The sequence below is a fragment of the Chinchilla lanigera genome, unplaced genomic scaffold (genome assembly GCF_000276665.1).
Source record: "Chinchilla lanigera isolate Chin_1 unplaced genomic scaffold, ChiLan1.0 scaffold00060, whole genome shotgun sequence".
NCBI lineage: Eukaryota > Metazoa > Chordata > Mammalia > Rodentia > Chinchillidae > Chinchilla > Chinchilla lanigera.
This window is the reverse complement of record NW_004955461.1, coordinates 13,406,027-13,420,498: the sequence shown is the minus strand read 5'-3', so window position 1 is coordinate 13,420,498 and position 14,472 is coordinate 13,406,027. Positions and strand designations below refer to the sequence as shown.

Genomic DNA, 14,472 nt, shown 5'->3' with positions numbered 1-14,472 from the left:
CACTTTTGCTCAGCTGTGAAGAAGACAGTGACTTTCCCCTGGGATTCCTGTTCTGGGCACGGGCCCAGGAGAAAGATTGGGCAGGTGGGGCCCCTGGGCCAGCACCTGTGTCTGCAGCTGCCCGAGAGCCCGCCAGAGGGCGCCCTTGCACCTTAGGTGGCAATGGGGCCCCGGAGCGCCCAGGCAGGGCTGTCATTGTCCCGTAGACCGTTCTGCTTGCTGTTCAGGGCAACGTTGCCTAAGAGTCTTTTCCAACAGCAGACTGGTGCCGGGGCGAGCGACCTCCAGCTTCTTCCTGCAACGTGGTCATGGGCGGCTGTGATTGCCAGCATGGGAAGGGGGTCCTGGTGTCAGGTTCACAACAGATCCACACCCTGGCGGGAACCTCCTTCACACCTGAGTGGGGTGCCAGGGGGCCTGGATGTGTGCATGTTCGCGCCTCTCTCTGGAAGAGACGTGGGACACGTGCGTAGGGGCTCTGCAGGGAGGGGTCATTGCCCAGGGACAGCACAGAAAAGAAGAGAGGAGAGGGTACAAAGGCCTGTGCTTTGCAGGCTTGCATATTTTTTAAAAAAAGCTACGTCTGTTTTCTTCCTTAAGACGTAAAATGAAACTAAAAGTGAATTAAAGTTCTTTCTAGAAAATAATAATTAAAAAAAGCATATGATGAAACTGCTGTTTCATTAAATAAAACACAAAATCTGCCAGAAGATTCTAATGTCCCGGATAGGCATGGGTGGGTGGGGCAAGAGCACTGTGGCTCATCACGATGTCAGGAGCACCTGAGCTCAGCAAAGCCTCAGTGTTTCCCTCTGTGAGATAGGTTCACAGGTCCTGTAGGAAGGGGGTTTCCCAGGTGTTGCTGCTCTGGGCTCTACACAGGGCATCATGGACCTCAGCCCAGAAGGGGAAGACCCTTCTTTTATCACCTATAAGTGGAGTGACCTGCTGGCTGTCCTGCCGCAGGGACGGGGGAAGGCAAATGAGATGAGGAGGAAAGGTTTGGTGAGTGGGGAGCCCTGCTATTTTGTAAATTCTTTTCTTTTTTCTCTGTGTCTGATGTGGGTATGAGCTAGCTCCTGAGCCATGGTCCAGAATGTTTAATTAGACGCTACCTAGATCTTATATTAGGAAATGGGACCACCTGGGCCCACAGTCCTGGCTGCTGGGCTGAGAGGCAACTGCTCCTTTATAGGACCTGCCTGGGAGTTGGCTTTTGTCTGCCACTGAGGTGACCAGCTCCCCAGCCCATCTCCCTTGCACAGGGACCTGTAAGATACAAGGTTGTGTGAGCAGCAAAGGCTTTGTTAGCAACATTGTCACTTATTATATATATTCATGCTATGGTACTAGGCACACATACCTAGCTGAATGTTGATCAATTGGAACCAAAACATTGGCTGAAATCAAAATATTCACTGGGGGACAGACTGGAACATTTATGTATAAGGCTGACTCAGAGGCAGGGATAGAATAGCCTTCTTACCTTTGGGATCAGGGACATTTTACTCTATAGTTAAGGTTTTTCTCGTGATGGTAAAATGATTGCAGCATCTCTAGACCTCACACTCTCGAAACTTTCTAGTCTGGCAGGAAAGAACAAAAGCCTTTGTTCCTGCAAAAACTTCGTTGGTTCAAGGACCCAGTCAGAGCCCATGAGAAGCACTATTTATTTCTTGCACTTGCATGTAAGCCAAAGCCCATGGGTGGTACCTAGCAGGAACTGGGGTCCCGTTGCACTGTAAGAAGGGTGACTGGACATGGGACGCCACAACAGCTGATATCCTTTACAGGTGGATGAATTAAGAAGGCTTTACAAAGTGGTGTGTTACTGGGAGGATTGCTTCATTCATATTTGTCTTCACAGAAGAGAAAATCAAGGCTGAGAGGATCTAGGCAGTGTGCCCAGGGCCATGGTTGATAAAAAGGAGATGGGTCAGACCCAGACATTGATCCCTACTCCGGAACCTCCTCAGGATCCCCCTGCCTACCTTTCACTCTGCATGGGGTGCACAAAGGATTTCCTTTTGTGCCATTGGCAGATGCCTGGTCTTAATCATTCCGAGTGTGTTCAGGGGCTGGCAGGGTCCATGTGCTGGGACAAGCAGCGGGATGCATGTTGCAAGCTGCAGTAGGACCTGCCAGGACATGCCAGGGCCCCAGGGTAGCTCTCCTGTCTAGTGAGGGGTCCTCAAAACCACCCAGAGCCATTCTCCAATGAAAGTTTTGCCTCTTTTAATTTCTACCAGTGCAAAACCTTGCACATTCTTTATAAATATTTCATTCCCTTCCAGCAGCAAATTTCCTGGTGTCCAAATGCTGGTGTGACCATCTTTCTGTGTTAGGCAGTCTGTCCCCGCACAGCTGTGGGGTGGAGGAGACAGCTCCCACCACCTCTCTTCTGGTACCAGAGAGATCATGGAGTACATGCCTGAAGAGCGAGAGGAAGTTGGGGGAGAGAGATGACCATCCATATTTCTGAAAGTGGTGGTCACGGCTCAGATCCCACTGGGCTGACATGGGGGACGCTTCAGAGGATCCTTCACAGGTTTAAGCTTTGCAAACTGTGACATGCTATGTAGGTCTGGGCAGGTCACTTCTAACCAGGAGTTGATGGGCCTCGATTGCCAGGGTTCTGAAGGGATCCATAGACAGTTCTTGAACACTGGAGCGTCAGGAGTGAGGCTGGTCACAATTGCCCCTTGCACAGGCTGTCTTATTCAGCTTTTTCAGTAGGAGAGCCTGCTAGACCCTCACAGGATCTCTAAGTAAAGTGCTGCTCAGGGTGGGAACAGGCTGGAGGCGCCTCCTACCTGTTGGCGCTCTTGCTCTCAGGAGATTTTGCAGGAGCTGGAGAGTGCAGGGACCTTGTCCAGGAGCACTGTCTCCTGTCTTTGCTGCTTCTCAGGCAGGGCCAGACCCACCAGATGTGGGAGTTTTATTACTCTAGGGGAAGAAAGAACATCTTTATTTTGCTCAGTGTGCTGGTTGTGGCAGAGGGATGCAGCTTCTTCTCTGCATAGCCTCCCAAGGGACAGCTCAGAGAGCCCCACTGAGCACCGCTGAGGCCCCATGACCACCAGACTAATGGGGATCCTTTGTGCAGTGAGGCATCCCTCTCAAAGCACCCAGGGCCTCCTCTGTGCTGGTCCCAGGAACCCACAGAGTGCAGGTGGAACTCATCTTTGCCCTCCTGAAGCTCACAGTGTGCAGCATGGCTAAAGAAAGTGGGAGAAAGAGAAGCCCCCTCCCCCATGACAGTTGTCCGGACCACAGAGGCCTGCTGCCCTGTGTGCTGGAAGAGCTTTGATCTGGAGGGTGACTCTTCTCATGGATCTGACTTTCCACCTCATCTCCGGGATGGAAGGAGGCACAGAAATGACCAGCTGGGACTGCTCCAGTGAAAGAGCAGGCAGTGGACCAGTCCCACCGCACCCATGCATTGCTGGCTGAGGGTCCCAAGAAACACTTGGGTGCTGTGAGGGCAGCTCCCTGTCTAAATGTCTAAATGCAGCCTGAGGTGGGGGCTCAGCTCCCAGTGGGCCTTGGCACCTGGTTGCAGTTCCCAGCTGCAGGTGAGGGTGCTGGTGAACCGGAGATCAGTTATCAGTGGGGATGCAGAGTCTTGGGGATTCGGTGGTGGTGGTGTGGGTTCTTGATCCTCTCTGCTTCATGTCTCATGTTCTGTTTCTATTGTAAGTAGGCATGGTAGGCAGTCCCAGCTTTTTCTCCCAGTTGGGGTCTTTGCAGGGCTCTCTCACCCTGCAGGGTTAATAGATGGGTATTTATATATCCTTCCCCAAAGTGCAGGTGGGATGGAAGGAAAGCAATGAGGGAGGAGGGAGATGTGGTACCCAGCACCAGTGGAGAGGCATTATATGCCTGGTGACCAGCTCCTGGGACCTATCGTGAGTCGATCTGTGTTGTGAGTCTGTTGGACCAACCAGAAGAGGCCACAAGGACAGTTGATGTAGCTCATACAGGAAGGTAGAGCATAAGACAGTGGTGAGAAAGCTGGGGGTGCCTTGCACAGCCCTCTTCTTTATGGAAGGCTTGAAAGTTCTACAGTTCTTCTCTCACTTCAGACAGAGCCATCCTGTTCCCGGACCACTGGGCTGCTAGGAAATCTATTAATGTGGCAGGTCCTTAAACTTGGTGGTGTTTGTCTCCCATGCTCTTCCCAGCATGCATTTCTCCAAGGCACATTGTCAGTGTAATGGACAAGTAAAATGTCCCATAAGGTGTGAAGGTGATCGAACTCTTCCCTTCCACAGTACAACCAAGCAGGAAAGGGCTGTCACCTTAGATGGGATACACAGTGCAAGTTTATTGCCTTTTAGGTCATGTGAAGGCAACTGCTTCTGATTATCATTACTTACGGGGTGGGAGTGGTGCTGGGAGGCAGGGGAGCCTGGCATCTGGTGTTTAGTTTTTGACCCAGAAAATGCTGTGTTGATTTTTTCCCAGTAAATACATCCCATCAGGAACTGTTAGCATTATAGCATATTAAGTTTCTAACATCTACTGCTATTCTCCAGCATCCATCTGGCTTTTGAATCTGCTCTGCAGGTGAGCGATGTGGCGTTGCAGTGGGTTCCCACCTGCATGTTTTATATTTACCTGCTTGTTTACCAGGGTGTGCTCTGTTCTTTCCTGAAGACCTGAGTTTCTGTCTGGAGTCCTCCCCTCAGGCAGAACATTTTTTTTTAGTAATCACTCCATGCAAGTTTGCTGATGATGCATTCTCCTACTTGCTAAAGTGCCTTTATTTTTTTCCTTTGTTCTTGAAGGTTATGTTCTTTGGACATAGAAATCTGGGCTAACGATGTTTCCTTTTAACTCTTCAAAGATGGAGTTTCACTGTCCTCTGGCTCCATTGTTCATGCTCAGAAGTCAGTGGCCTTCCTGTTGTCTGCTGTGTGTACATACATTGTCCTTCTGGCTGCTTTCCAGGAAATCATTTTTTGGCTTTGTGCAATTAGACTCCAATGTGTGCTTTTCTGTTTTTATCCTGTTTAGGGTTCAGTGAGTTTCTTGAATCTATACATTTGTCTTTCACCAAATTTGGTGAATTTTTATTTATTATTTCTTCTGTTTCCCCACTCCCCCATCTCATTCGATCTTTCTTTTCCTTTTGGGGCACCTTTTGATATTATTCTCAGATCCCCGTGGGTTTGTGTATTTGTTTTTTTCTCAATCTTTTTTCCTCTTTGCCCTGGCTGCAACTTTGTGTCATGTCATTTTTCCTCTGTGGCAAGGGGTGTGCGGTTCCGGAGGGTAGGCTCAGTGCTGGCTGAGGTGGTGGGACTGAGGGCCAGAAGTGGTGAGAAAGACCCCTAGAGGCAAATGTGCAATACCATCTCTCTTTTGAGAGTGTGGCCTGAGGCAGCTAGTTCATGGCACATGCTTGTGCCATGGAAAAGACAGACAGATTGAGCCTTATGTGACCAGGCCCCAGCACAGGAGGGTACCGTGGTGGTGCAGAGGACTTGGGTCTGGTAGGTTCTTACTGTGTCCTGGTCTCAGCAGATGTGCCAGCAACTTACCTGGACACACTGTCATCTCATGGGTCAGGTGAAGGAACCTGGGTAGTGAGAAATCCTCTGAACTCAGGGTAATGAAGCTAAGTCAGTGACATGAATGTGTGATTTGGGATAACAAATGAACCCTTTTTGATAGGGCAGGAGGTTTACGACTGTCCTCCAAATTCTCAGTCCAAGTGTTGTTCACAATCTGGGATTTTTCTAAGCAATATTCCTCCTAGAACTTGAACCAGCATTTACTAGGTCTTGTGTTCTTTTTGCCATATTGTGAGATCCTGTCCTGGCCCTCACATCATCGCTGGCCAGCTGAGTGACCCAGCAAACAACTTTACCTTTGTAGCCCATCATCCTTGTTCTGAATGTGTGCAAATGGGGGCCCTACTGTGCACAGTTGCTGAAGCAGGAGGAGGGACAGATGTGAAGTTGCATTAGGAGCTTGCAAAATTCCTATGCACACAGGTCTTCAGGAGCTGTGTGTTTCCTTTTTTCTATAAGGCTACATCCACACCGTGGTGCAAATTTATGTCCTCCTATACTAGGGAAATATTTTACCTTTTAGGTATTATTTAGATGTAGGAGACAGCAGTGAATAAAACATTAAAACCCTTATCCTCATGGTATTTACATCTCAGTCTCACCCTGTTATTACATGTCTCAAGGCTAAGTCTTGGTTTTAGCCTCATTCTTGGCAGCTAAAACCTCTGGGCTCAAATCCCAAGTCCGAAGAAGTGATTACCCTACTATTAAGTCACTAACTCAGTTTTCCTGTCAGCAGTGTCGGGGTGATTACACTTATTTTATAGGGTTATTAGGCCGTTATACTGAGTGACGTGTATTCAAAAGAAGTCGGCAGAGAGCCCGGCACACAGCAGTCATTCTTTGAATATTCACTCTTCATGTGGATCGTGGTGGGCTTACTTAATTTTCTCCCTTGGGCTTTATACTTTTGCAGTTTTCTTAGGTGGAAATAGGCTGGTTTCTTTTAAAAACTGTGGATTGCTCTAACAACACTGAAATGCTCCTGAGGTCAAAGCACAAGTGACATTTCTTGGTTGAGTCTGCTCTCCTTTCTACGTTATACAGCACAGGCTGAGCATCCCTTATCCAAAACGCTGGGCAGCGGAAGTGTTGGGGATTTTGGATCCCCCCACCCCTGCTCCAGCTTTTGGGATATTTGCAAATACATAAAGATACACCTCCTTTGGGTTAGGACCCAGACCTAAACATGAAATCTATGTGTTTCACGTCCACATTGCACACTTTGCCTGAAGGTAATTTCATACAATATTTTAAGTGCTTTTTTTTTCTCTTTTTTGGCACTGGGAATTGACCTCACAACTTCACGCTGGTGATGCTGTGCTACTGAGCTATATCCCCAGCCCTCATTTTAAGTAATTTTTTGTAGGGAAAAAGTTTCATGGTGTGGGGTTTTCTGCTTGTGGCTCATGTTCGCAGGGAAAACGCTTCGGATGTTGGAAGCTTTTGGATTTCAGATTAGGAATGTTCAACCTGTGTTCCACCCTCGAACGCATGACCTTGTAAAACACAAAACAAAAACCAAACCGTGGCCCTCTTTAGTTCTTCTCTCTGTCCATGGGACGCAGGAGTCCCCTAACCTCCCAGCCAGAGTGCCTGTTACAGCCCTGCACAGCCCAGGCCCGCAGGACCACTCTTGATGACTGCCGCTGTTGTCTCCCTCCTGCAGGTTACGGGCACGCAGCACCTGGCACCGACGCGGGCAAGGCCTTCTGCATGTTCTACGCTGTGCTCGGCATCCCCCTGACGCTGGTCATGTTCCAGAGCCTGGGCGAGCGCATGAACACCTTCGTCCGCTACCTGCTGAAGCGCATCAAGAAGTGCTGCGGCATGCGCAATACCGAGGTGTCCATGGAGAACATGGTGACCGTGGGCTTCTTCTCCTGCATGGGCACGCTGTGCATTGGGGCGGCCGCCTTCTCTCAGTGTGAGGAGTGGAGCTTCTTTCATGCCTACTACTACTGCTTCATCACGCTGACCACCATCGGCTTCGGGGACTACGTGGCGCTGCAGAGCAAGGGGGCCCTGCAGAGAAAGCCCTTCTACGTGGCCTTCAGCTTCATGTACATCCTCGTGGGGCTGACCGTCATCGGCGCCTTCCTCAACCTGGTGGTCCTGCGCTTCTTGACAATGAACAGCGACGAGGAGAGGGAGGAAGGCGAGGAGGGGGCGGCACTCCCAGGCAACCCGAGCAGCGTGGTCACCCACGTCTCGGAGGAGGCGCGGCAGGAGCCCCCGCAGTACCAGGGCGAGGGCGGCGATCTGCAGTCCGTGTGCTCCTGTGTCTGCTACCGCTCGCAGCCGCAGAACTTGGGTGCCACGCTTGCCCCGCAGCCGGTGCCCTCCATCTCCTGCAGAGTTGAGGAGATCTCGCCAAGCACACTGAAGAATAGCCTCTTTCCGTCCCCCATCAGCTCGGTCTCTCCCGGCCTGCACAGCTTCGGGGACAACCACAGGCTGATGCGTCGTCGGAAGTCCGTCTAAGTGTGGGGAGGGAATAGAACGGAAGAGTCATTTGTCATGCGGCTGTAAGTTCCATTGGCCCAACTCGTCTCCCCCTCCTTATTTATTTATTATTGTTATTATCTTTTGTTATTTTTACGGTCATCGCCATTACTTTCTCTCCTCCGCCCTCTCTGGGTTTCATTTCTTTCTCCACCTTTCCAGCCAGGCAGAGCAGCCCAAGGGGAAACTAGAGGCCTATCCTCTGAGACTCGCATCTGAGCATGAAGCATGGATTTCTTCCGTCCTCCCCAGCAAAGGATGCCTTACATTTCCCCTTGCCCCTCCCCTTTCTCTGGGGCCGCTTTCCTAGGACAGGTGAGAGACCAGACCACCGAGGCAGAGCTGAGAGGATGCCCACCCCGAAGCTGCTCACCAGGCTGAGCCCCTTTGGCCACTGCCCCTGGCAGTGTGTCCACCTAACTCCTTGTCTTTTCCTCCCCAAGGACTGGGTGGCCGTGTGTCCACATGTGCAGTGTGAGTGTGTGTGCTTCTGTGTGCGGGTGTTTTGTGTGACAGGATGAAAGCATCAGGAGTTCATTTTCTTTCCCCTGCACACAACTGAGTTTTTGTTAGTAGCCTGCTTTGGGCTATTTCCATACACAACAGGAAAACCCATGAGGGTTTTAACGTATCATCTTGCCAAATTAAGCATGTTCCTCAGGCAGGGTTTACCCCAGATGTGTCCTGACCACAGTTTCAACACTCTAGGTTCTAAATTATGTTAACATTTTTTCAGTGGGTGTGTGGGCAAGAAGACATTGAGGACTTCAGTGTGCCAGTTTAAAAAATTTAAAAAGCATGCACTTTGTAAAACTGGTATGCTTCATTGACACAAGAAAGCAAATGGAACAATCAAAAGCCACTAATATTAATTTATTAAAGACATGTTTAATTTTAATCATCTCCAGTTCCAACAATTTTCCATCCGTGGAATTGTCAGGAGAAACTGGAAAACTGTTGGAACCACAGAGCACCTATTTTATTATTTCCTACCAGTTGATGATGACGATGACGACGATGATGATTTTGTGTAGCACCTACTATGTGAATAGAATTATAGTTTTGGAATGCTTGGATGAGAATGAGTATTAGTATGTGGATGTGGTTTCCTAATAAAAAAGCGACAGGGCATTCCTTGTTTAAAATATATATATTTCAAGAAAGATTGTCTCTAATTGCATTTGATTTGTAAATAGGGGAAAGTTCACGTTGGTCTCAGGAAGAGTGTAGAGGCTGTATCTTGGCCTACCGGGAACTTGCCAATCTCAGGGGATGCTTTTGTCTAGATAGTGGAGAAATTCCTCCTTGCTCTCAATAGGGGTGACCCCAAAGGGAAGACTTCCTAACCTCTTAGGGGACAGTTTAGGCTAAAGAATATGGCACATTGTAGACCCTTACACTGGCAGGAATAAGGGACAGTTTGACCTCCACATTCACTGAGGGGACTTTAATTTCTCTCATCATCATCCCTGCCATTTCTAAAAGTCACCCATTCACTCATCCCCCACTCCCCTTTCCTACACCGGAAGTTCCTGCTCCTGGACCGAATGGGCTTTGGCTGCACTACGCAGAAGGAGCACGTTTACTGGCCTCCGGGATTTCCTAAAGGAGACAACACCCAAATGCCACCCGTCCCAAGTATGTGGGCCATTGGGCTGAAACCAGGAGCATTCAAGACTCCTCTGGAAAGGCTATGCATGCACTTTAACGCTACACCCTGTGTTGAAATATCCCCTTCGTCTAGGACACAGGACCTTCGGAAAGAGTCTGTGAACCTTAGACTCTCTTGGCCAAAGTTGACAGTTATCTTCAAGGTTTTTATCAGTTCACTGGTTTTCCAGATCTCGTTTTATGGCAAGCCCTACTTAGGGCTCTAAAGATGTCCAGAGGATAGAAGTGGTTGCTCTTGTTGAATATTTTCCTCACTCTCAAAAGAGTGTTGGCTGTAGGAGGTCATACATAGGTATAAAAATATGAATGCATATTTGCAGAGTACTTTATGCTTTGGAGGAGGCTGCCTGGAATATGTGTAGGAGTTCTCTGGAAAACCATTGTAAGATTTGCCCTCAAATGGGGGGTGTGTGTGATAATCTTTGATCTATCTGCACATGACACTGAAAGGGTGAAGAATTTTCTCAACAGTACAGAGCTGATCCTTGACAGAAATGAGACCATAGTCTCAGTTCCAACACCAGAAAGGTCCAACATGCTGACTCCTCCACATTAAGGTCCCAGCTTAGCCCCTTCTATGAGGGACTCTGCTTCTGTGTCTCCACAGGGATGCATGCTAGGCCCCTGGAGTCATTCAGAGTGACATTGGCTCCACCCTGCCTTCACAGCTGGTTTCCCACTAAAATGCCTGCGTAAGGTGGTCATGCAGTGATCATTCTGCTTGGATGCTTCATGTGACAGGGAGCACCTCTCTTCCCAGGGAAACATAGAACATATTCTCTATGTTTTCACAGAGTTGACTCCCTTCTTTGTAGCAAAGTAGGGTGAACACTTTCTCCTCTGGTAATGACAATTTAAGTAGTGGAGGCAACTTACACTTTGTCTTGGTTCTGTGTCCCTCTGGTGTCTTCTGCTCTTTGCTGCTAGCTCAGCCCTCCGAAGGATGAGCACCAAGTGTTCTTTTCCAAGGTTACATTTGCAGTGTGTAGGGCATGGTTTCCTTCCACATGGAGTGGGTCTTTTACTCAGACGATCTGTCTGTTTTCCCTTGTGGGACCTGGCCAAGGAGTCCCCTGGGCACATCCAGTAAAAGCTGTGATGTGAGGGCAGGAGCAGTTGAGATCTCCAGGGATAATGACTCTTGACATGATAGGAGGGGGACATCTCTGCTGGAGCCACCACAGTCAGTGGTTGAATCAGGGAGCCTCCAAGCCAGCAAAGCTCAGCCTACATCATCTTGTAGATCTCCCTTGTCTTGAGGGGAGACCAAGTTTCAGAGAGGTGAACATTGTACGAGGTCACGTGGCCAGAATTTGGGTCTTCACACTTGTTACTCTTTCTACTGTTGTCCTGGCTGCTTTTGTCGTCGCTGTTGTGTACAGCCTTCCAAAGATTCCTTGTTGCTGGACTTTATCGTGTTTCTGGACTCTCTGTGCACTTAGTACTCTCCTTTGGCCAGGTGAACTTATACCCTTTCTCCACTTAACCATGCCCATTCAGCCAGAGCAATGAAAGCACACAGGTTGTGTGACTGACTGGGCTTCAGCTTCTGTCAGGACGAGCTCAGGAAGAGTTGCGTTCTATCAGAAACACAAGAGGTTGCCTCATCTTCCAGAAGTTAACATGCCTTGTATATACTTAACGAGATTTCTGACTCTCACTTGAACTCTTTTCCACTAAGAGATCTCCATCTTTACTCCATCAAAGACAGGAAGAAGGTGGGGAGTGCTATTGATTATCCTGGAGCCCTAGGCTCATTGCTTTATAGAGAGCATCCCGTTTTGATCTTCACAGTGCCATACCATGGAGAAGGTACTGTCTTGACCATCAGCCTGTTACACACTTTACTTAGAAGTGAGCCAATCTCTCTGGGTTCTGCGATTCCAGGATAGTCCCAGAGCTGTGACCAGCTCTGTTTTTTTCACTTGCACCACTCTGTCATGAAACAAAGGCAGCAGCCTCAACTCCCAGCAAGCTCCCTGAGCTCTAAATTTGATTGCTCTCTTTATGGGGCTATTGAGTTCCCAATGCACATTCCTGGTTGAGAGGGTGGCCTGCATTCAGGCACGAGCATAGCAGATCATTTGCTATCTAGGAGTTCCCTGGATCTCTCATCTTTCCAGGGGAGGAAGTAAATGGATGCAGAGTGCTACCTGGGAGAGCCGCCTGGGGAGGTGCTCATTAGAAGCCCACCCTGACAAAAGGGGAGCAGGATTCATCTCAGCTCACCTGTTTGTTCTCTGTGCACAGGGACCTGATTGAAAATATCTGAAAAGTAACTAAGAACCCACAGCTAAGTCTCAGCAGATCATTTTTCTCTGCCTTATCCAGATCTGAAAGCCCAAGGGGTCCTGTATCCCAGCACAAGCACTTGCAGCTGGAAGGTGGAGAGAACAGAGTTAGAGAACTCCATTGCCTGCGTGCATTGGGTGGAAGAGGTGAAAGCAATCACTGATCTCTAAGGCTTCTGGCCTCTTTTCTTTCATATTCTTTTTATAATGAACCCTAACTGAGGTGCCCAGGAAGGGCAAGGTGTGAGATTGGAGATGTATTCCAGGATGTGTCCTGCAATTGGCATCCGAGTCACTGTCATCTATGAGTGTGGCTTAGTTCTTAAGTGGTGAGACTTGGGGCTCACAGTTGTAAAATATTTTTTTTTCTGCAGAGTCATGGTCTTCGTGGGATCCTGGAAGCATCCCAGGCAAGGAAAGATCGGCAGCACATTGTGTCTTGCCTCCCTGGGTTCCTGGAAGTCATTTCACTCCCAGGGCCTTGGTAGCTTTTTCTTTAACACAGTGAGGAAGCATAGGTGGGGACTGTGGGTACTTAGCCCAAAAGGAACTTGACCTACTAAGACATTTGGCCTGGATATTCTAATCACTGGGCATCTTTGAAGGTTGAGCCCTCAAAAGGAAAGCCAAAACACTTTCATTTGGCAGGAGACTGGGAGCTGGGAAGATGAAGAGACACAAACAATGGCAGAAAGCAATGGTCACCACATGAACCAAGGCCTGGTGCTCTCTGGATTCTCCAGGGTGCTGAGCATTAGTCCATTTTGTGTGGTTCTCTCATGACCACACCTTGATAGAGGCTGCTGCTCCAGCAAAACAAAAGTCTATGGTCACAATCCCCCTACCAAGTCTGTTTTCAAAATCCCAGAGTTATAGAAAAGTTGAAGGAATAGTCTGACGAGCCTATCCTCACTCCCAGACCCACCAGCCTCAACACTTTACCACATTCTTACCTTACCCCCTCTCAACCCTCACTCAGAGACATTTGGAGGAAAAAGTGTCATGTCTACAACTTTTAGATGGTTCAGCCAAAGAAAAAAACTGTATATCTCTCATGAACAAGTGCATTCTCCTACATAGTGCCAGTGTTACACCTAAGAAATTTAGTATCATATATTATCTAATATAATCTGTACACAAAGATCCCAAGTTTTCCCCAAAATATCCCGCAGAGCTTTTTGTGGATCTAAGATGCCATCCAAGAACATGTCCCAGACCTGCTTGTCTTGTTGTCCCAGACCCCCCCAATTGAGGGCATCTCCCTCACTGTTTTTGTCTCTTGATGTTGATATTTTTGAAGAGTCCCAGCCCTTAGTCTTGTAGAATGCCCTGCTTTTGTCTGCTTGTTCCCTCAGGTTGAGGAACTGTTGGCAAGAAAATACTGTAGTTGCTGTTGTGTAGCTATGATTTATGCACTTGATGTCTGTCTCTCCGGGGACCTCTGTGGTTACTGCTTTCGTTGTGAATAAATAAGTCATATTAAATGTTGTTTTCCTCTGTTAGGGGAACTAACTACAGCTTCAAGAGAGGTGTCCATGGATGCTGGGTCTCACAGCTGAAGCCCAAACAGGGGCAGGCTTTGGATTTCTGCCCTCTCCCTGGGACCTCTTCTGTGCGGGGCGAGCATCAGCACACTGGCCCCAAACATGTGTGGGGATGGTCCAGCTACACGCAGACAGGAAGCACAGACCAATGCTTGTGAGGGTCCCTGCAAGCCATTCAGGCTGCCTGGGCCCCTACCAGCTCCAAGAGTGGCAATGCCTACCACGCCCTCCTCCTCATTCATAACCCCAAGATGTGGTCTATTATGCCACTGCCTCTGGCTATTAAGGGTTGCAGGTGTGACTTGTCTTTGGCATGCTTACCCTGGCAAGTTCTCGGGCACAGCCCATTCTGTGATGGTCCCATGAAGCACACTGGCTATGGCTGTCACCTTTCCTTTTGATCAGGAAATTGCCCACATGGGTCCCACTGCCACTCAGCAGGTTCTCCCTGCCACTTAGCCGAGCACAGTGGAGATGAAGTATCTCACTGCTCCTTTCAAAGTCTCTCCTGACCCGATGGCCCCTGGCGGGTTAGTCATGTCCTCCCCTTGACTCCCCCAATACTCGCTTTTTCATGGATTGACATACTTGGAAGCAAAATTCCTTGGTCCGTAGCTTGTCTTAGGAGCAGTGAGTGTTGGGCAGCGGGGAGGATGACATTGTGCAGGAAAGAGACAACCAGATTTCCTGCATCTACACTGCCATCATGGGGGCATGCTTGCATGTGCCTGAATGGAAATAGGGTAGTTCAGTGCAAGTCTCCAGAAACCACTCCAGATCCACGTGATGTAAACCTGTCATAGACTGTTTGCACGTGCCTGGCGGCCATGTGCAAAATAGGGCCAGGTGTCGTCCACAGCTAGGCACTTCCTGTAAAGTGGT

At 48.9% G+C, this 14,472-nt stretch overlaps 1 protein-coding gene across 1 annotated transcript in view; it reads left to right on the top strand.

The window, feature by feature from the left end:
• The window catches only part of Kcnk9 (potassium channel, two pore domain subfamily K, member 9), a 69,752-nt gene extending 56,222 nt beyond the window's left edge, over positions 1-13,530 (top strand). The window contains exon 2 of the mRNA XM_005398049.2: positions 7,249-13,530. Within this exon, the coding sequence (XP_005398106.1) occupies positions 7,249-8,063 (815 nt within the window). The 3' untranslated portion in view covers positions 8,064-13,530. The remainder of the gene's footprint in view (positions 1-7,248) is intronic.
• The last annotated feature ends 942 nt before the right edge of the window (positions 13,531-14,472 follow it).